This window comes from Canis aureus, chromosome 24, assembly GCF_053574225.1.
Source record: "Canis aureus isolate CA01 chromosome 24, VMU_Caureus_v.1.0, whole genome shotgun sequence".
Taxonomy (NCBI): Eukaryota; Metazoa; Chordata; class Mammalia; order Carnivora; family Canidae; genus Canis; species Canis aureus.
In genome coordinates, this window is record NC_135634.1 from 19,286,145 (window position 1) to 19,308,926 (window position 22,782).

Here is a 22,782-nt window from a genome sequence, read left to right on the forward strand (position 1 = left end):
TTCATGAGAGACACAGAGAGATAGAGAGGCACAGACGCAGGCAGAGGGAGAAGCAGGCTCCATGCAGGGAGCCTGACTGGGACTTGATCCAGGGTCTCCAGGATCACGCCCTGGGCTGCAGGCGGCCCTAAACCGCTGCGCCACCGGGGCTGCCCAACTTAATTATTTTTTTAGTATAAAAGCTAATTTTCTCTGGCGTTGTAGAACATTCAAGTTTTACTCTCTTAATTCTTAATTACACAATACAGTGTCACCAACTATAGTCACTACATTATACGTTAAATCCTCAGGCTTTATTATAGGTGAAAGCTTTTCCTCTTTACCAACCTTTCCCTTTTTACTCCACTTCCCTGCCCCTGACAACACTTTTCTACTCCTTTGTTTCTATTAGTGTGATTTTTTTTTTTTTTTTTTTAAGATTTCACGTTTAAGTTCTATGCAGTATTTGTCTTTCTTTGGCATATTTTAATGAGCTTTAATGCCTCAGAGTCCATCCGTGTTCTTGGAAATGTAGAGTTTCATTTTATTGTGGCTGAATAATCTATTGTGTGTCTGTGTATATGAGTTGAGTGTATATATGTTTGTGTATACCACATTGTGTGGTGTATGGATACATACATACACAGATACCACATCTTTATCCATTCATTTGTTGATGAACACTTAGGTTGTTTCCAAATGTTCACTGTTGTGGATAATGCTGGAGTGAACATGGAAGTGCACATATCTCTCTGATACCATGTTTTCATTTCAGCTTAATGTTCTTTAATGATCTTCATGTGTTTAAATTTTAACCCAATTTTAAGTAGCATCATTTGATTGTTGTTTATCCTCTCATGATGATTTAAGGAAGCGTTCACAGAAAAAACATTCCTTGAGTTGTTGCATCTTCTAAAATATTATCTTGATCCCTATATTTTAAACTGGTGCTTGAAACTCATAGATCTTTTTCTCCTTTCCTTAAGTACTTGATAGCATGTTTCATTGTCTTCTAGCATTGAATGTTTGTGTGGGGAAGTCTGAGGTAAGCCTGAATTTTTCTTGTCTCAGAAATGACTTGAACTTGATTCTTCTTAAGCAAAGTCCAGTAACTTACCCAGGTTGTGTTTTTTCTCCCCAATATTTTGTTAAGAGAAGTTTTTTTTCTTCTTTTTTTCTTTTTAAGTAGGCCCCACACCCACCATGGAGCCCAACACAGAGCCTAATCTCACAACCCTAAGATCAAGACTTGAACTGAGATCAGGAGTCAGATGCTTAACTGACCGAGCCACCCAGGCAGCTCTTGTTAAGAGAAATTTTGAAAATAATGTTGAAGGAATTTTAAGGTGTTCACTACTTATATTCTGTTACTAACATTTTACTGTACTTTATTACATCTTTCCATCTGTTCATTCTTGTATTTAAGATACATCTTGTTATACCAGTATAGTGTTTCTGCTTTTCTTTGGGACTAAATATGCCCTTTCAATCTGTAGATTCAGTGCTGCTATTTCTGGAAAATACACTGTTAGAGAATATACATTCTGTTTTCCTGACTTGAAGAATATTAAATTGAGAAAACACAGTGCAGAGCAAACTTTTTATTTATTTTTTCAAAGATTTTAAATTATTTATTCATGAGAGACACAGGCAGAGACAGAGAGAAGCAGGCTCCCCTCAGGGAGCCTGAGGAGGGACTCAATCATGGGACCAGGATCATGCCCTGAGCCAAAGGCAGATGCTTAAACACTGAGCCACTCCTGCATCCCCAGTGCAAACTTCCAAATTTGTCTGTATTCCCTCTTATTCCCTTATATTCCCATGTATTTATGATATATCGAAATTACAGATATAATTTTAGGTTCTTTGTCAACAAATTAGGAAAGCATTTTCAAACTTCTTTTGGTTTCTTAGTAAGTAGTGCTGCACCAGATGTCTTTATGTGTATGGATGGATGGTTTGGATTTTTTTAAGAAAAGTTTTTGAGTGATTTACTGTCCCTTCATCAAAGGATGAAAAATATATATATATATTCCCCCAGAAGGATATTACTATGGCAGTGTACAAAATGTAAGCTCTGTTGAAATTTCAGGAATTTTGGATATGAGCAACTTAAAAGAAATAATTTAGTAAATGTAAATGCTGGTTTTGCTTTAAGTTGATAGTGTTCCTACTTAAATTGGATAATGTACTTATCTGATAACTTTATTGTTGGAGTCTTTGAGCTAATTATTAAACCAGCATTACAGATGTGGAAATTCTGAGAGGTTGCAGTAGTTTTCTCAAATGGTACAGCTTAAAAGGAGAAAATCTAGTTGCTAGAAAAGAAATGTTTATTTTTTTTCTTACCCTTTTTTGGTGGAAGAAAATGTAATACATATTTTTACATTGTTATATATGGTAAGAGCAATTACCTTACAAAACCATGATAAAATTGTTATATACTGAATAGACTTTCTCGGGTAATTAATGATCATAGTACACTCTCTACATTTTGGCTTATCGAAACATTTCCTATTAGGAATATGAGTAGATTAAATATTTTTGCTGTCTACTAGTTTTCTCCAGCTTAAGTAATTACCTGATAGTTAATCTTCTACTACTCTGGAACCCCTGTTCTGGATGATATGGCAAGGGTTGGTGAAGAAATTGACTTTGTGTGGGAGGAATCTTAATGCTAATTATATCGGGAGGGATATTATTTGGATGTTAAACAGTATCCTGTCTTACTACTTTTACTGTTTGTTCGGGTTCTTATGTGACCTCTGCTCCTGTCTCCCAGTGCATCTTTTTGGGTTTTACATTCATGGCTGAAAAAAATTATAGTAATTCATTTGAAAGAATGTATATGAAAATATAGCTACCATTCTGTTTTTAGTATGTTCCAGGCCTTATGTTAAAATAGTTACTACCCATCTTAATTTCTTAACATAAGGATGAATTTTATTAATCTTTTCATACATAGGAAGAAACAGGTCCAGTAAAGATACTAATTTGATTAATCACACTGCTTATAATCTTTCGTTACAAAATGATACAATAGACAAAAAGAGAAGTTAAGTGCATGAGTATGAATAAGTTAATAATAATGTTGCCAGCAATCAATTATATAATTATTGATTTAAAAATACAGAAGGGAAGGCAAAAATATTAATGTGTAATCTATTTTTATAGATCTCATGAGGCGTCAAGAAGAACTCAGACGCTTGGAAGAACTCAGAAACCAGGAGTTACAAAAACGGAAGCAGATACAGTTGAGGTAAAGGACATCATGGTAATATATATGTGAATATACGTAGTTTTCATTGTGATATTAATGAAATTCCCTACTGCCTATCGTAAATAAGTTGTACAAGTTGGAAAATACAGAAAAAATAACAAAATTGTCTATTTGACTTTGGGAATTGCTTTACAAATTAGCATAAATCTTTGCTATTCTTATGATTTTTTTATCTGGTTATGGACGCTTTGCATTCACTGTGAACTTATATAGGGGCTTAGGTATTGCATATAATTGGTTGTAACAATGCACTGATTTACTGGATCATTTTTCTGGTGATGGACATATATGAACTATTCTTAGTTTCAGTTTCTCCATGTGTATAACACTACTGTGAATGCTTTTATACATCTTTGTGCGCCTGTTAATTCACTTTAAAAAGTTTTGTGGGGGATCCCTGGGTGGCGCAGCGGTTTAGCGCCTGCCTTTGGCCCAGGGCGTGATCCTGGAGACCCGGGATCGAATCCCACGTCGGGCTCCCGGTGCATGGAGCCTGCTTCTCCCTCTGCCTGTGTCTCTGCCTCTCTCTCTCTCTCTCACTGTGTGCCTATCATAAATAAAAAATAAAAAAAAATTAAAAAAAAAAAATAAAAAGTTTTGTGGGAGTAGAATACATGATAAATTGAGATATGGAGATTTAAAATTCAGTATAAAATAGATGACTGTGATGGTCAACTTAAAATCTTCTAGGTTAAATAAGGAAATTTGGGGGAGTGGTTGATCTAAGATGTGTAAACAAAAATTAACAGCTTTTATTTATTTGAGAGAGAGAGAGAAAGGAGCAAGCTTGAGGTGGAGGGCCAGTGGGAGAGGGAGAGAAGGAATTTCAAGCAGACTGCCCAGTGAATGTGGAGCCTGCCATGGGTCTGAATCTCAGGACCCTGAGGTCATGATCTGAACTGAAGCCAAGAGTCAGATGCTCAACTGTGCCACCGAGGTGCTCCAAAGTTTTGTTTTTTAAAGTGGGAAATTAAAAAGACTAAAAGCCTTGAATAAATGTCAAGTGTCTTTATGGTCTGGAAATAATAGGTAGTATTCTATATATATATGTATATATATACACATATATTTAAATATTTATTTATTTATGATAGAGAGGCAGAGACACAGGAGGAAGGAGAAGCAGGCTCCATGCCGGGAGCCTGACGCGGGACTCGATCCCGGGACTCCAGGATTGCGCCCTGGGCCAAAGGCAGGCGCTAAACCGCTGAGCCACCCAGGGATTCCTCTATTCAGTATATTTTAATGTAGTTTTTATATATTTTTTAAAATTTTTATTTATTTATGATAGTCACACACAGAGAGAGAGAAAGAGGAGAGAGAGGCAGAGACACAGGCAGAGGGAGAAGCAGGCTCCATGCACCGGGAGCCCGACGTGGGACTCCATCCAGGGTCTTCAGGATCGCGCCCTGGGCCAAAGGCAGGCGCCAAACCGCTGTGCCACCCAGGGATCCCGTTTTTCTAATTTTGTACCTGATTATATCAATGTATATATGTTTCTGTCTTGGAGCTACTCTGATTTTACTCTTACTTATTCTCAAATTAAGATATTTGGACAGACAGCATCAGCATTCTAATTACAAACCTCCACTTCCCTAAACTGGTGAAACAGAAACGGTAGTGGAGCCCAGACACCTGTACTTAGTCTTCTAGGTGATTCGTATGCATCATAAAGTTTGAGAACCACTATTGTTTAAAACATCCCATATGATCATATGGAGACCTTTTCCCAATTTCTTCCTTGTGATTTCTTTCCTTTTTATGTAAGTATGTTAAGGTTTATCATACTTCTACAAAAAAGGAAATCTTCTCCCTCAAACATAAAACTCTGACTCCCATCTTTCCCTTATACTTGACTAATTTTAGAAATAGTACCCTTCCTTTCATTTGCCGAAAAAATAAATGATCTAACCAAACAATATGGGAGAACCCATAAGAAGGCATTTCAAAAAACCCAAACAAATGCGAGCACCTGGCTTAGCTCAGTCAGTAGAGCATGCAACTCAATCTTGGGCTTGTTAGTTCGAGCCCCACACTGGGGGTAGAGATTACTTAAAAATAAAGTCTTTAAAAAACAAACAAATGAACATAATTGCATTGAAGGTGAATAACATTATCACCCTAGAAGGGGATGAGGAAGAAAATAAGGAACCTAAATAACTTTGGAAAACACTGTCTTGACTGGACACGATAGGCAAATGACAAGAAAAACAATATATAAATTTTGTAATCTAGTTAGTTAATGTGTTTCAGGGATTTGAGTTAGCAGTTCTGAAGCTAATTTTTATATATACTTTTTTCTCACTTTGTTCACGTCTTTAATGAAAAAATCTGTATACTTTCTTGAGTTGAACTAATTAATTAGTAAATGTAGATAATGATACATTTTCTCATTGTTGGAGAAAGAAGAAAAAGAGAAAACTTAAGGCTAAAATGAATTCACTGACATTTGAATTGGGATCAGGGATATCAATAGAACTCGGTGGTATTTAATTTAGAGAAATAAAGATGTGTATATATGTGTGGGTTCACATGCATACATAGATTTCATAACCCCTGTCTGCCTATAAGCAGTGAAGTGATGCTTCAATAACAGCACACACAGAGGACCCATATTCCTGTTTAAAACACCATTCTCTACTAAAAGGCACTGAGGCTTTGTGGAGAAGTGGTTAGTTACTGAACTAAAAAGTCCAAAATGAGCCTGGAGTGTTGTGCCAGGGAATAAGAACAGATGTACCTCTGATATACTGCAGGTTTGGAACCAGACCACTAGAATAAAGCAAATATGGCAATAGGGTATATCAATGAATTTTTTGGTTTCCCAGTGCATATAGAAGTTATGTTTATACTATACTATAGTATAACAAGTGTGTAAGAGCATTATGTCTAAAAAATACATATGTTCACCTTAATGAAGAAACACTTTTTTTTTTTTTTTTTAAAGATTTTATTTATTCATGAGAGACATGGTGGGGAGCAGAGACACAGGCAGAGTGAGAAGCAGGCTCCGTGTAGGAGCCCGATGCGAGACTCAGTACCGGGACTCCAGATCAACCCTGGGCCGAAGGCAGGTGCTCAACCGCTGAGCCACCCAGGGATCCCTGAAGAAACACTTTCATTGATAAAAAGTGCTAACCATCATTTGAGCTTTCAGGGAGTTGAAATCTTTTTGCTGGTAGAAGTTCTTTCCCTGATGTTGATGGCTGCTGACTGATCAGGATGGTGGTTGCTGAAGTTTGGGAAGGCTGTGGCATTTTTTGACTCTCTTCACAAATACAGACTTTCTCCGTGTTTACTTGTGTGATGCTGTTTGATAGCGTTTTACTCACTAGAACTTCTTTCAAAATAGGAATCCTCTCAAACACTCTTTCATAGACACACCTTGGAGATACTTGCAGATTCAGATCCAGACCAGTGCTGTAAAGTGAATATCACAATAAAGTGTGTCAAATGAATTTTTGTTTTCCCAGTATATATGTTATATTTGCACCTATAAGATATATTTACATATATATTTACACTTATAGTCTATAATAAGCTATAGTTTAGTTAAGTATAAGCCAATTAATGAATTTACTTCATTCTACTTAGTTAAGTATAAAATAGCATTACGTTTAAAAAATGTGCATGTCTTAATTAAATACTGATCAAGTTGAGGTGGTTATGGCAGTTCCTTAAAATAAGATGATACTGAAGTTTGCCACATGAAGAGTCGTCTTTTCCTGAAGGATTTTTCTATAGCATGTGGTGCGGTTTGATACCATTTCATCCACAGTAGAACTTCTTTCACAGTTGAGAGTCAGTCCTCTCAAACCCTATTGATGTGTTATCAATTATATTTATATAATCTGCTAAGTTCTTTGTTGGCATTTCAACAATCTCCACAGCATCTTCACCAGGGGTGGATTGCATCTCAAGAAACCACTTCCTTTGCAGATCCATAGAAGCAGCTCCTCATCCTTTAGTTTTATCATGAGATTGCAGCAATGCAGTCCCATCTTCAAGCCTCACTTCTGATTGTAGTTCACTTGCTGTTTCCACCACATCTGCAGTTATTTCGTCCACTGATGTCTTGAGCCCCTCAACTGAAAGGCATCCATGAGGGTTGGATTGGAATCAGCTTCTTCCAGACTCCTGTTCTGTTGATAGTTAGGCTTTTCCCATGAAGCACAAATGTTTTTAATGGCATCTAGAATGGTGAATGCTTTCTAGAAGTTTTTCATTTTATTTTGTCCAGATCCATCAGAGGAATCGCTGTCTAAGGCAGCTATATAGCCTTATGAAATGTATGTATTAAATACAAATAGTAAGACTGGAAAGTTGAAATTGCTTTGATCTGTGGGCTGCAGAATGGATGTTGTGTCAGCAGGCATGAAAACAACATTAATCTTGTGTCTGGCCATTAGACCTCTTGGGTGATGAGGTGCATTGTCAGTGAGCAGCAGTATTTTGAAAAGGAATCTTTTTTTCTCTGAGCAGTAGATCTCAGCAGTGGGCTTAACATTAATTCAGTAAACCCACGTTGTCAGTAGATGTGCCGGCATCCAGGCATTGTTGTCCAGTGTATAGTGCACAGGCTGAGTGGTTTGAGCATAATTCTTAAGGGCCTTAGGATTTTCAGAATGGTCAGTGAGCATTGGCTTCATCTTCAGGTCACCAGCTGCATTAGCCCCTAACAAGGTGGTCAGTCTGTCCTTTGATTCCAGGCATTGACTTCTCTGTGGCTTTGAATGTCTAAGGTGGTTTAATCTACAATGAAAATCTATTGTTTGGTGTAGCCATCTTCATTAATTAGCCAAGCTAGGTCTTTTGGGTAACTTGATAAAGCTGGATCTCTGCCAGCTTCAAGCTTCTTTCCCTCTTCCGTTTTCAATAGAATTGAATAGCATTAGGTCTTGGCTTAAGGGAATGTTGTGTCTGGTTTGGTCTTCTATGCAGACTACTTAAAAGTCCTGCATTTCAGCAACAAGGCTGTTTTGTATTCTTATCATTCATATGTTTACTGAAGTACCATTTTACTGATTTTCTTTATGAACTTTTCCTTTGCATTCACAACTTTGCTAACTGGTGTAAGAAGCCTACCTTTTGGCCTGTTTTCGGTTTTTGACATGCCTTCCTAAGTTTAATCATTTCTAGTTTTTTTTTTTTTTTTTTTTCATTTCTAGGTTTTGATTTAAAGAGAGAGACATGCAATTCTTGTTTTACTTGAACACACTCAGAAACCATTCTGGGATTAGGCATCAGCCTAATTTCAGTATTGTGTTTCAGAGTAGGAAGACCCAAGGAAAAGGAGACAGAGGAGAGGGAGAGAGATGGGGGGAATGGCTTGTTAATGGAGCATTTAGAACACACAGTATTTATTGATAACGTTTGGGTGTGTTTTTTGGTGTCTCAAAACAGTTACAGTAGTAAGCAACATCAAAGATCACATATCACTATTACAAGTATAATAATAACATATTGTGATAATTACCTGCCGAAATGTGACACAGAGACACAAAGTGAGCAAATGCTTTTGGATAAATGGGGCCTATAGACTTGCTTGATGCAGAGTTGCCCCAGAACCTCAGTTTTTTTTTTTTTTTTTTTTTTTTATATATGATAGTCACAGAGAGAGAGAGAGAGAGAGAGACAGGCAGGCAGAGGGAGAAGCAGGCTCCATGCACCGGGAGCCCGACGTGGGATTCGATCCCGGGTCTCCAGGATCGCGCCCTGGGCCAAAGGCAGGCGCTAAACCGCTGCGCCACCCAGGTATCCCCAGAACCTCAGTTTGTAAAACAAAAAACAAAAAAACAAAACTAGAATCACTGTATATCTGAAGTGCACACTAAAGCAAAGCTAAATAAAATGAAGTAGGAAAATGGGGCATGTTGAAAGTACACAAGAGGCAAACTGAAAGTGCTCCTAAATGCCCAAAGTTGGAACAGTTTCAACAACAACATAAAAGGTTATAGTATTAGTTTTTAAACTGCAGAATAAAGTACATATCCATTAGTCCATACCGAGAGAAGTAAATAATCAAATGAACAAATAAATGGAAGAGAATGGACAGCTCTTCCTTATAGTAGAATTCCAGTTAGTCAATATGGAAGGAATGAGAGAGAGAAAATCACCAGTTGGACAAACACTATAGCAATAATTGTTACAAGATTTACTGACAAGTGTTTCAACTTTTTGCCCAAACTTGAGAAGCACAATTTGCACACTCATTTGTATTGTGAAAAATGAAAAAATAGTAAATTTAAAGTGGAGAAGTAACAGACACTATTATTACCAAATATTAGTAAATTTAAAGTGATGAAGTAATAGACACTATCATTACCAAATGTTAAGGTTCATGTCACCTGTAATGGGACATTGGTACCAGGAACTGCTTGACATGATGCACTCAGAAGAATCAGTTAACACTTCTGTGTTTTTTTGGCCAAAAATTTATATCCTCCGGCTACTCCATGAGGAAATATAACATGAACCAAAGATTGAAAGACTTTAGTACAAGATAATCAGTTCTCTTTAAAAAAATGTCAAATTCACTCTGAGGCTACTTGGGAGGAAGGTTTGCTGAGTTTCTCATGGATCACTTAATCTTTTAGAGGCTGTGGCAGTGAAGAGAAACACTAGGACAAGGGGTTGTGAAGAGCTGGTTCAAGCTGTGACTTGACCAATGAGTAATTCATTTGTTTGTTCATTTATTTCTTCATTTTCTTACCACTCTTCTGCTCACTCACCTATCCATCTACTTATTCTTTCCCTTTTTTATGTCATTTGACAAAGATCTTATGTACTGAGCCCTTCAGTAGGTGTGGAGAGCATAGTGCTTAACAGGAACAAAGAGTTGCAGGACATTTTTATGCATTAGTTATATCATAGTTTAGTTTCTAAATCTCCATTTTAAAAAATCCTACAAAAATACAAGAGGCCTGAAAATAATTAGTGGGTTCAAATTAAATTGTAAAATGGAGGTTTTGTCATTTTCCAGTTAAATATAACATGAAGATTGTTAAAATTTATCACACTTATTTAGTTTCATTTTTAATTGTGACTTAGGAAGTTCTCTATCCACCTGGAGACACTAAATATACATATAAAAATACTCATTAAAGCATCTTGTGAAGTAGAAAAAATTAAAAGCACACCTACATATAATAGGGAATATTTCTGAATATTGTCTGTAATGTAAGTTCAGATTTTGGAATTGTCTGTGTGCTATCAGAACTTAATTCAAAACAAAGTAGAAATTCTTGAATTTATAGAAAAAGTAGTAGAAAGCAAAAATAACTGTTTAAAGTGATTTTACCTTTTTACTCCTCTGATTTGTAAATGTATTCTCACATTATATCAGAAAAAACGGTCCTTTAACAATAGGAAAAGTACATTACAAATTTTATTTAAAATATTTGGCTTTTGTTTTAAAATGTTATAGCAATACATGTATAAAACAAAACTCAGTGATAAGTGTATAAAGTAAAAAAGTTAATGGTATGTTCCCAGATTATTCCCAGTATGACATAAGCTTTTTCTGCCCTACTCTCATACAAATGCTCATACAAATGATTTTTAAAATCAGCGTAGGAATGCTGTTCTTTTACTTGTGTTTTTCCTGATAGCTGTACTTTATTTTTATGTGTCAGTAAGTGCAAATGTTTTTGTGTTCCTGTAATAGTTGGAGCTTCATAATAGTTGTTTTGTGTTCCTTGACATCAATGAGCCATACTTGTTTCCTATTTATAATTGATGGTGTCTTCAAACTTTCGTACTTAATAATGCACAGTGTATATCTATCTATTTGTACATATATCCTTGCACGTTTTTGTAGATATTTCTTTCTAGTTTATTGGAAATGGACTTGCCCATTTAAAGTTCTATTACATGGATGCCCGGATCCCTGGGTGGCTCAGCATCTGCCTCTGGCTCAGGGCGTGATCCTGGAATCCCAGGATTGAGTCCCAAATCGCGCTCCCCACAGGGAGTCTGCTTCTCCCTCTGCCTGTGTCTCTGCCTCTCTTTGTGTGTCTCTCAATAAATGGATAAAATCTTATAAATTTTTTATGAGTGTGTTAATATCCAAGAAGTGAATTAACTACTTTTCTTGATTATTCATTTTATGTGAATAGAAAATGTATATTGAGAACTTAGACAAAAGTCTCAAAATAGTCTAGATTTTTCCTAAAATCCCTTAGGAACATTGTTACTTCTTTGTGGTCTGACCCAAACTCCTCTAACAGGTGGATTTTCTGCTGTCTATGGGAAATATCACCATTTTTTCATAGCCTTGTGTTTAGGGGAAGCATTATACAAGAAACAACAGAGTATCTTGAAATTTAAGTTATACATGTAGTGTAATAAGGTACTTAAAAGAGCAACCTCGAAAATGAGACTTAATGAGAGGGCATCAGTATTATATAGTCTTCACTATTTAAATTATTTTTTTGTTTTTGGGTAGAGGGCATATATACTTGAATTTGCATTTACATAAATGCCAATATAATTAGTGAATCTATTTGATATTTTGTAGGTTTTCTCTCTTAATCATAAGCAATTCCTCATTTATTTGCAATTCTGCACACATATAGTTCAATATTTTTTTCTCCCACATACCTCTAGGGGTGAGGTTGGCATACTTTTTCTGGGAAAGGGCTAGAAAGCAAATGACTTTGCAGGTCATATGGTCTTTGTCTCAACTACTCAGTACTGCCTTGGCCCAAAGGTAGCTGTAGACATTAAGTAAATGATTGTTTTATAAAACTTAGTTTACTAAAACAGATGGTAGGCTTACATCTATTCCATAGTTTCTTCAGTGGGTTGATAAAATGGGGGAGAGAGGGTTTGTTAAGGATTCCTTCGACATACAATAGATTTTTTTGACTAGACAGTGTTCTTTGTAGTGGCTTGTATCAAGATTAGTTCTGGGTGCCTTTAAGAACCCTGCTATGCCAGTAATAGATCCCAAGCTTTTCTCTTTATACAGTGATGGAGTACGTATTTTAAGCTTTTGGACTCGTGATATGACTGTAAAAGTATATAAAAATCCTAGTTACAGGTTACTCTATTGTTTGATTTATCTAGTTACTTTATTTCTTTGGGTAATTTGATTTACTAAAGGCTTAGAAGGAAAGAGAATCTAGTAAGTCATTATTCACAGATTTTGCATAAAAGTAACGAGTATAAATGATATACCTGTTTTACCTCAAATAAAATCCCTGATTTTGGCTTACATGTCAACCATACTGACATTTTTATTTAAAAAATTTTCAGACATGAGGAAGAGCATCGACGCCGTGAGGAAGAAATGATCCGACACAGAGAACAGGAGGAACTGAGGCGACAACAAGAGGGCTTTAAGCCAAACTATATGGAAAATGTAAGTAAAATACTAGTTAACTAAAATTATTTCATATTGTCAGGTGGACAGTGCATATTTAGAATTCTTTGGATGTTGGTTTATATATTTTTTAATCTTTCTGAATTTGTCATGTTTATGTTAAACTAATAGTTTTCTTAACCTCTTACAGGTAATAACTTAAAAGTAGTTTCTGAAGATACTGTTAATGTTTTCTGAAAAGATGTTAAATTTTTCTCCATTTTACTTTACCTTTTTTTAATATATGCTTCTGAATTACAACTCTTGATAAATCTGTCATCTCTACTTGATTGATTTTCAACGTTTATTTATATCAAAAATCTTTAGGGGTGCCTGATTATCTCAGTTGGAAGATTATGCAGCTCTTAATCTTGGGGTACTGAGCACTGAGCCCCACATTGTGTGTGGAGATGACTTAAGTAAATAAACTTTGAGAAAATGAAATAAATAAAATTCTTTATATTGGAAGATTTTACAAATGTGGATATATACAAATGTAGACCAGCTTGTGCTCATCACCCAACCATGACAGTTATCAACACACAGCTGATCTTTTCATCTTTAAGTATACCCACTTTCCTGAATTAGTTTTTATTAAATCCCTGACTTTATATAATTTCATTAATATGTATTTCAGTATGTATCCCTAAAAGATAAAGACTCTTTAAAAATATTTTTGTCATATCTTAAAAATTGTTACTTCTTTAATATTAACCAGCATAAAAGCCCACATTTGCCAGGGTTTTATAAACGTTTTTTACAATTGGTTTCTTCAAATTGGCTGATAAATTCAGTGTTTTTAGTCTGTAGGTTTTTGCTTTGCCTTTTATATTTTTTCCTTATTTTTTAAGAAACAGACTCCTGTTTCTCACATCCTAGATTTTGTTGAACTTATCCTTGCACTGATGTTTAACAAGTTTCTTTATTCACCTTAGTTGAATGCCATTTTAATAGTTCTTATTCTGAAAAATATTTACTAGTGTTTTTTTCCCTAGCTATTCAAAAGCCATGATTCTTTAATAAGTTTCTGAGACTAAAAGTATTAATTTAAGTCCGTGACTCTTTCAGACCTGTTTCCATTCTTCTGTCCCTTGAAAAATTTTAAACTTTTTTCTTTAAAAAAGAATACACATAGTAAAATACATCCTAACTTGTATAATAAGATATTTTTATCTTAGATTGCATCAGTAAATATCCTTTGACTAAAAATTATGTGGCATTTAAATTCAATTAGGAAAGTTCCTTATTTATAAGTCCTATTAAACGTTTAATTTAATTGATTTTTAAATTCCTTTACCAAATTTGGTGTGTTTTCACACATTGTAAATTTTCTTCTTAGTAATTTCTTCTGAGTAAATTACTTTGAGTAATTTCTAGCATTATTTTGCAATTCTCTTTTTCCTACTTGCATACATAGTGTTTGCTTATGACATATTTTAAATGTGGTCTTAGGTCATTTGGTTGAACACAAATCTGTTGGATTTATCAATGTGAGGAAATCTTACAATGTTATGAAAGTATGTGAAATTAAAATTATTTTGGCGGTAGTTTGAAAACTAGTGACTGAGAGTTTTTATTTTCAATTATAATCAGGGTATAAACCACATAGGATACATTTCTTAGGGAAATTATTTTGTTCCATTTAGGATTAGGAAATTCTTCCTTGTCCTTTTTATGTACCTGAACATTTCTTTTCCTAAGTGCTTTCCTGTAGTCAGAATTGGTGGAATTAGCTTTCTTAATAATTTTCTGGCATAAACTTCACATTCATGGAGCACATATGTAACTATTTTTAATAATGTCATATGCATAAATCGTTTAGGGGGGACTAGAAGGAAATGATTAAGTAAAATGCATTGTTACATTTAAGTTGGCTATATCATGAACTTGATGGCAGACTATTTGAAATTATTTCAGTTTTTTTAAATGCATTCCAGTGTTATTTGCATATGTTCAGTGGCATTTAATATAGGTATAATTAACGAAGGACAGATTTTACTTCTCTATTCAGAAAATTATTAATTATTATTAAGTTATTTGGAAATATTGCTACAATTTAAAATTGAAATACTGCAAATTCTTAATTTAAAAACATGTTTAAAATTAATTTCACTGGTGAGTTAAATTTTACAGGTAGCTGATGAACTTTGAGAATAAATGAATTACATATTTAAAATATTCACTGGGGGTTTATTGAAACATTTCAAAAATAAATAATTTATTCACCAGATTATGCTCTTAGAAAATGTAGATGATATATTTTAATATTAAGATATCTTTGTTTTCAAGTAGTTAAAAGTATATTTTGCATATTTGAAGCATCATAAGATTAATTTGGCTAGAGCAGAAGTCAGCAAACTGTAGCCTGGGACCCACTGTCCGGTTTCATACCACTCTACAGCAGAGCTAAGTATTGTGTTTATATTTTAAAGAGTTAATGGAGAAAAAAAAAGATTATTAGAGAATATTTGTGACTCATTAAACCTAAGATACTTACTCTTTGACCCTGTACAGAAAAAGTTTGCTGAACCCTGGGTTGTAGAGTTGGTGCTGGTTTGTTTTTTATGTTTTTAAATAATATTCTTGTTAGGTCACAAAGTTACTATATTCTTAATTTTCTGAAGTGGAACCATGTTTAAAGTAGTATATAACAATGGAATCAAATATTTAGGGGAAATATAGTCTTTGTCACATTTTTAGAGTTTTTCAGGTTAGAAATGAATGGATAGATGAAAGCTTTTCATCATTTTGGTATCAGTTTTATTTGGTTCCTAGCTTCGTAATATTTGTTAATAAGTTAATCAAGCACTAAAGAAATACTAACAAAAGCTCTCTATAGGTCTCGACCATTTTGTGTTAATAGAAACATTGAAGTAATTGTTTTATCATTCTTCATTTACTTTGAAATCTGTCTTTGAAAAAAAATTGTTAAATTTAATGTTTGTTTTTGTTTTTAAAAGCTTTGAAATTAGGCTCTCTTATGTGCTTTCTCCTTTTTCACTGTTCAGTTTAAAGGGAGGAATCAAATGGTAAGTGTTCAGCTTGCCCAAGTAGTAAGAATCAAAGCAGATTTACTTGGTTCAAGATTCCATCTCTCATTTCTCTCTAATATACCTATTAGAAGTATTCCAACAAATAATAGTATGGGCTTTGAAGTATAAAATAAAAACTGAATTCCATATTTAGTGTCCTGAAAAATAATTTTTTTGAATGTAATAAAATATGAAGGAAAGCACACTTCCTATCTGGTTATGTTTTTCTTTGTTAGCTTTCAGCTTTATAATATAATGACATGAACATATTCTTAAGGGTTTCAAGGATATGTTAGCACTTCAACTAGAAGTTGTCATTTTTATTCTAGAACTTATTTCTTAGAAGAAGTTAAGCTCTGGTAATTACAAATAAAACATGTTAATTTTCAAAAAAAACTTGTTAATTTTCACTCTTATAGTGTAGTGTATATTTGATTACCATAACAATGTATATATTTTTCGCTATGTCTGAAGTACATTTAGGTTTATCTTTGCTTTTACCATAGTGTAGTGTATTTGAACCATTTTCTTGATAGTACTTACTAGATTGGAATTTTCTACTTACCACAATTTCACAGCTTTTGGACACATCACAAGAAGTTACAATGTTAGTGTAAAAATTTAAGACATTGTCTCTTATGATGGTCTTGTGATTGTTTTTATATTAGGTTGCTCCACTTACATAGACTTAAGTAGTTTAAATATTTAAGTATTGCAGTGTACCAGTCTTTATTTGTGGATTCAATTTGCATTGGAGTGATGTGGAGATTTTAATTAGAATATTTTTAAAATGCAGTTTCTTAGAGTAAACTTTGCTTTCTTTGGAAAATGCTAATATAAAAGTATCTAAATGTCATTCTAAATTTAGTAGTTGTATCAAGTAGATATAAAATACTTTATTTAGGTAAATTGGGGCAGTGCTTATATGGGATGCTATTTTGTTTTAAAACTTCAGGAGTGTTTTATTTTTAGAAGTACGTTTTTGGTAAGTTTTTGGTGTGGTAAATATTAATGTTTGGTTTTTAATGAGTAAAAGAATAGCCTTTCAGATCTGTTTCAAAATATATATGTGAATTGATACTGAAGAATTTTTACTTTTGTTTGAGTAGGTGGGAATAGCCCTGGATATTTAAACACATGTGCATAATAAACCTCAAAATAAATGTATATTATATGCTAAGGCAATAATTTGATTCATTTATGTTTCTTTATCAGAGCAGTTCCATTGTAGTTACCCAGTATATTATATAAGGAGGCCAAAGCATTAAGGAGATGTAGCCAGAGGCTAAGGATGTAATGCTTCTTCCATGGTAGTGTTTTTGAAATAGTGCAAGAGAAACACTCAGGGAGCTTTTTAAAAATGTGGGTTTTTTCCTGAGGTCTCCAACCTACAAGTTGATTTATTTTGTGATTTCTGGTAGAATCTGATGCATTCTCCATTGATCACATTTTTTGGCTAAATTTAGTAGTTTTCAGTCTTTGCAGCACATCCTTGGAACTTAAAAAGAAAAATGCCAGTAGTTTAATTTACCAAATATTTTTGATACAAATAGGTCTGAGTTGTAGCCATGGAATCTGCATTTTTACGAAGCTTTTCATTCTGCTTATTTTCATTAGAAAAAATAGACCATTAGCCATATGTTGAAATGAGACATAGTTGAAATATTGAAATAAGAATAGTTGAGTTTTTTATGGAACCTGGGGAGTTTGAAGGGAGGACTCCGAGTCAATCAACATGGGAAATAGGTTTCATTACTTAACAACAAAAATAGTACAACATTCTATGTGAATAGTGCTCTGTGGGATTTTGGTGTGGCAACTTTTATATGAGCTTTCAGCCTATATGTGGAGGAGGTATTGTTTCAAATAATGCATTAACTTTTTTTAAAAAAAGTATTTCATCTAGACTGGAGGTTGACAGACTAGGGTAAGCTAGGCCAAGTGTGAACACTGCCTGTTTTTAGAATGGTTTTATTGGAATATAGTTGGGTTTATGTTTTGATTATGGCTGCTTTGTCCGAAAGTGGTATATTGACTAGTCATGACACAACTGTATGAGACTATAATCAAGGCACTCTGGCCTGCAAAGCCTGAAGAATGTACTATCTGGCCTTTTACCAAAAAAGTTTGCTGACCCCTGGTCTAGGTCCAGTCTGAGAGTTGAGAGTAATTATAAAAAGTGACTTATGTTAACCAAACTCAAAGAGTTTGTGAATTAAAATGCAAATTTATTAATTAATATGTTTTTTTTCCAGTGTTTTTATTTTTAGAAGGCTCTATGAACAGAGCACCTTACATCCTAGAATCAAGTTCTCTGAAGAATCCTCATTAGTGCCCTGAAGGCTTATTGATAGTCATGGTCATAAATCAGAGCAAAACTTATTGGAAGAACTAATAAAATATCACTGTCCCATAGCTGATTATCTTAGAGTTTCTATATATTTTCTTAGTAGAGAGATAAAGCATTTTCTTTAACACGTTACCCTCTCTTGATCAGTATTGCCAAATTTAGTCTGTTTAATCAGCCAGTTCTTTATGTCAGCCTTCTTTTCTGCTTCTGGAGTGGGCATTGTTTCTCTTCTCTGATTTAATTATAACCAACTTTCCCTGATGTATGTGCCATGTACAAAAATTCTAGCCAGTAATAAAATTTCATTAATAAGTGTGACAGAGAGAAGTGACCTTAATCATTAATTACTGATGAGCAGATACAAATATATTTTGATTTTAAAATTTTTGAGATTAGAAGTTGCCATTTTGTAGTTTCTACCTGGCCATTACTCCTCTTTCTATAAATTATATTGCTCTAACCAGCGATTTGGTTGTATTGCAGAAGAAGAATATTTTTTGGAAGTCTAGACACCTGAAGCATTCAAACAAAGGCCAATTCACAAGGGATTTTTATAGCATCTTTATCATTTTGTGGAAATAACTGAAAAATTTTTTGCTGTACGGTTTGGTGTCAGATTTAGGTGTGACTTGTTGGACAGCATAGTACCTACTGCTGTTCATAATGGCAGCCCAGTTCCAGTGGTTTGGATGTGAATGATAAAGATCAAAATTGATTACAGTAGTTATGTTAGTGTTAGTAGTGATTTCCCATATAATGCTTCAGTTAGGACCAGATTTTTATTGTTTTCAATTATTTATTTACTTAAAATAATTTAATATTATTGCTCACAATGAGCCATTTTTCTTTATATTGGATTGAGCATAATTGGAACTAAACTTAGACTTTTGTAGTCAAATGAAAACAAATCAATAGATGTTTATGTCTGTAATGTTTACATATACTTTGGAAGTGATCTTCAGGATTTTGACAACTAGGGGTGTATTTGGGTTGAAGAAATGGATTAATTTCAACCAGCTGTGTAAATCTTTGGTTATTTCTTAAAGGATTTTTTAAGGAGTTTTAGTAATATCTAATCATAAGTAGGGGGAAACCTAACAATTTTATTTCAAACTGGGAGAACTGAATATGGGTCCTATTTAAAGTTACTTTTTTTTTTTTTTCTCACAGCAGTCAGAAAACAGACTGTCTCACACAAACCAGGATGTATGGTTGTCCTAATCATATGTTACAATTATAAATACGTTTTTTCATTCATATTTAAGTCTTCCAAATGCTTACTGAGTCTCCCTTAAACTCTACACGCACTTTACCAGAGGACACTTTATTGTACTTAATTATTTCTATGTTCTATTAGATGACTAGTATCTTTTTTTTTATCTTCCTTCCATTAGGGTTTCAGAGAGGCTTATAATCCAGAAAAATTTCTGTATCTCTTTTCTCCTCCTGGAGAATGTCTGTGTTTACTCAGTGTATTCATAACCTTCTCTGACTACTCAACCTCAGCTGTATCATTTTCAGTATGGTTCTTTTTTGTACTTACCACATTGCATCCTAATTATTTTCTGATTTTGTCATCAGCTAATTGAGCTCTCTGAATTTCTTGAGTTTGGAGAGTCTTCTATTTGTCATATTGTAGTTACTTAGACACAGATTGAGAGAATTGAATAGTTGTGTGGTATCCTATTTTTCAAATATCAGTGCCGCTCAGTCGTGTGATTTTCAGTGTTCTTTATGGGTCTCCATACCTTGCTGTTTATTGAATACTAATGCCTCATGTTAAGCATCTGTAGTTTTGAAACATAGGTAATATTAAGATTGACCATTGATACATTTTTGTAGACTTCGTAATGGAATCATATAATAAAGAATAAGTTTTTAAAAATAGTCAAATAACAATTTTTTATGTTTGGTTTTCAGCACGCTAACTTTTCAATATTTGGATCCCACTTGAATATCCCATCAGAGTGTTAGGCTTACGGGAAGATTTAGAGGTTTCTGTTTAGTAAAAAAATTTGGTTACTGTTTTACTGTTTCAGAACAGAGTACTGAGTACCATAGAGGATACAGAAGTGAATCAAGCTCAGGGTCATGTCTGAGAATTTTAGAGAATTGTAAGTACAGAGTACCTATGTAAAATATACAGAGATACAGCTGAAGAGCTTTGAGAGTTTATAGAAAGATTCTTTGCTTGATAGTGTCAAGACTGTATTGAGTAGCCTCAGCACTGTTTTGGAACTTACTTTGCATTTTTTTTTTTAACTGATATGATTGGTTTATTATTCCACTGTGTTGTAGGTATACATCATGTCTTTTCATTTGAAATGGTAAGTTTTTCTAATGTTACTTTATTGAGAATGGTAAGATCTTTTAGCTAATGTTTACCTTTTTTGAGGGGTTGGAGAAGAGGGAAGTCAAGATTGGCAAATAGATGTGTTCAAGTTAAGTATTTAAACACTTTTTGAGATGTCAGATATGTGTGATATAAATAATAAAGACTTTTTATGTATTAAATTTGAATTGAAAAGATTTTAGGAAGACATAAAAATATAACTTGTTAATTTTGTTTTATGACTTCTTTATGTAATATTTAGAGCCCCCATTAAACAAGAATTGTTCTACAAGGTGATCATATTAAAAAAAAATTTCTTTTAGAAGTTTCCATCTAATATCTTCTGTATTTTGTATTGAGGAAATGAAGTTCTGTAGTATCTCCTGAAATGTCAGAGTATTATATATACCAAACCAGACTACGTAAATGTGAATGTTAATATCTCTGTGTAGTTCTTATCTAACTATTAGTGATAGGGGGTAGGAACTTGGGTTTGTGAGCATGTTCTGATGAAATGCATTTATTTCTGTTTAAAATTTCAAGTAATTGAAAGTATATGGGTAAGTTTGCCTATACTTTGTCTTAGGATATCTTGTAGTAGATTGTACACCACTTTTCAAATCCTGTTTTCTGGTTGTAAATTTACTGTGTTACTCACAAGGTAACTTCTTCATTTGGCCTATTACTGCTTTTTAAAATTCTGCTTTTAAACAACTGATACTCATATCATAGTAGTTTCTCATATAATTGTGTATTTTAAATATTTGAATTTTATTTAGTTACCACTTAGTTTTAAAATTACTATAATTGTACTTGCTGCTTTGAATTATCTACTTACAAAAATACATAATTTGTTAAAACTTCAAAGCTTCTGGCGTACTACTAAGGTTTGTTTACAAAAAGATTCCCCATTAAGTACATACTTAATTCTTTAAACATGGTAACATGTGTGTTTTGTTTGCTTTTTCCACTGCTTTCTTCTGTTGATGGGGCCAGTTTGGAATTGCTTCTTGTTCGGGTTATATTTGTCCTTTTGTTTCATCTTTCACACCATGGTCTGGCAAGTCATGAAAGTTGTTTTGACTTTGATAGGGAAATGTACTGGTTAAGAGGTTACGGGTGAAGAAATGCAAACCAATTACCAGTAATAATATGAGCTTTGATAGATAACTATTAAAAACCTGTATTTGTGCTGTCGTTGATACCATCATGACAGATTTAAGAGTTTAGGATAAAATAACTAAATCTGTAGACTAAATATTCCTAATCATTTTCAGTTTTTAAAAGCATCTCTTCAGGATTTTTCCATGACAATTGAAAAATGGTGATGATAATGATAATTTTGAAAATGTCCCTTGGGTGTATGATTAAAAATACTCTCAGCTGAATATGAATTTGTCTCTTGAATAGATGGTATTATAAATACTTAGATTTAATTAATCTTCAGTTAGAAAACCACCTTATTTATTAAGAAGCAGCAATTTCGGAATTTGATAGTGACACCAGAATAATCTTTTTAAAGGTACCCAGAACAGGCTTTAAAAATATATTGAGTGAATCTAGATTGAGAGGTATGTCTTGAGGTTCATGAATACAGTGAGCTAAGGTATATTTGTTGTTTCCTCTATTCTGAATTGAAATTTAACAAGTAGAACAAATTTTTATTATTTCATGACTAAAATTTGTAGTATAAATTTGTATATATAATTGATTATTCAAAAAGAAACATTAAAAATTTTTAATAAACTATTTTTTAGAGTAGTTTTAGAGTCATAGCAAAATTGAGCTGGAGAGAGATTTCCCATATACCTCCTTCCCCCAACATTCAGACTCCTTCACTATATGACACATCCTTATCACCCAAAGACAATAGTTTATGTTAGGGTTCACTCTTGGTATTGGATATTCCATGGACTTTGACAGATGTATAATGACATGTACCATCCTTATATAGATAGTTTCACTGCCCTAAAAATCCTCTGTCCTCTGCCTGTTCATCCCTCTCTCCTTCCTAATCCTGAGCAACCACTGGTGCTCTTAACTGTCTTTATAGTTTTCTCTTTTCCAGAATGTCATGTAGTTGGAATCCTATAACATGTAGCCTTTCATATTGACTTTTTGGCAATAAGCATTTTAAAGTTACCCTGTGTCTTTTCATGGCTTGATAGCTCGTTTATTTTTAGTGCTAAGTAATGTTTGTCTGGATGTACCACAATTTGTTTATCCATTCACATACTGGAGGACATCTTGGTTGTTTCCAAGTTTTGGCAAATATGAATAAAGCTGCTATAAACATCCATGTGCAGGTTTTTGTGTGGTCCTAAGTTCAACTCCTTTGTGTAAATGCCAAGGAGTATATAGTTGCTGGGTTGTATGAATGTAAAGAGTATCTTTAGTTTTGTAAGAAACTGTTAAAATTGTCTTCCAGAGTGATTATTTCATTTA

General features: G+C 33.7%; 1 protein-coding gene across 18 annotated transcripts in view; it reads left to right on the forward strand.

Annotated features, from left to right (window-relative positions):
* The window catches only part of PSPC1 (paraspeckle component 1), a 111,419-nt gene that overhangs the window by 36,244 nt on the left and 52,393 nt on the right, over positions 1-22,782 (forward strand). For 14 of the 18 annotated variants that reach the window (XR_013362978.1, XR_013362979.1, XR_013362980.1 and 11 more), the window contains exons 5-6: positions 3,154-3,238; positions 12,518-12,623. Coding sequence is in view for 3 of the 18 variants with exons in the window: in XM_077868488.1 (XP_077724614.1) it covers positions 3,154-3,238; positions 12,518-12,623 (191 nt within the window). In the remaining 15 variants the exon portion in view is untranslated. Of the gene's footprint in view, positions 1-3,153; positions 3,239-12,517; positions 12,624-20,303; positions 20,333-22,782 lie in introns of all 18 variants that reach the window. The other 4 variants (XR_013362985.1, XR_013362986.1, XR_013362987.1 and 1 more) reach the window with 1 other exon arrangement.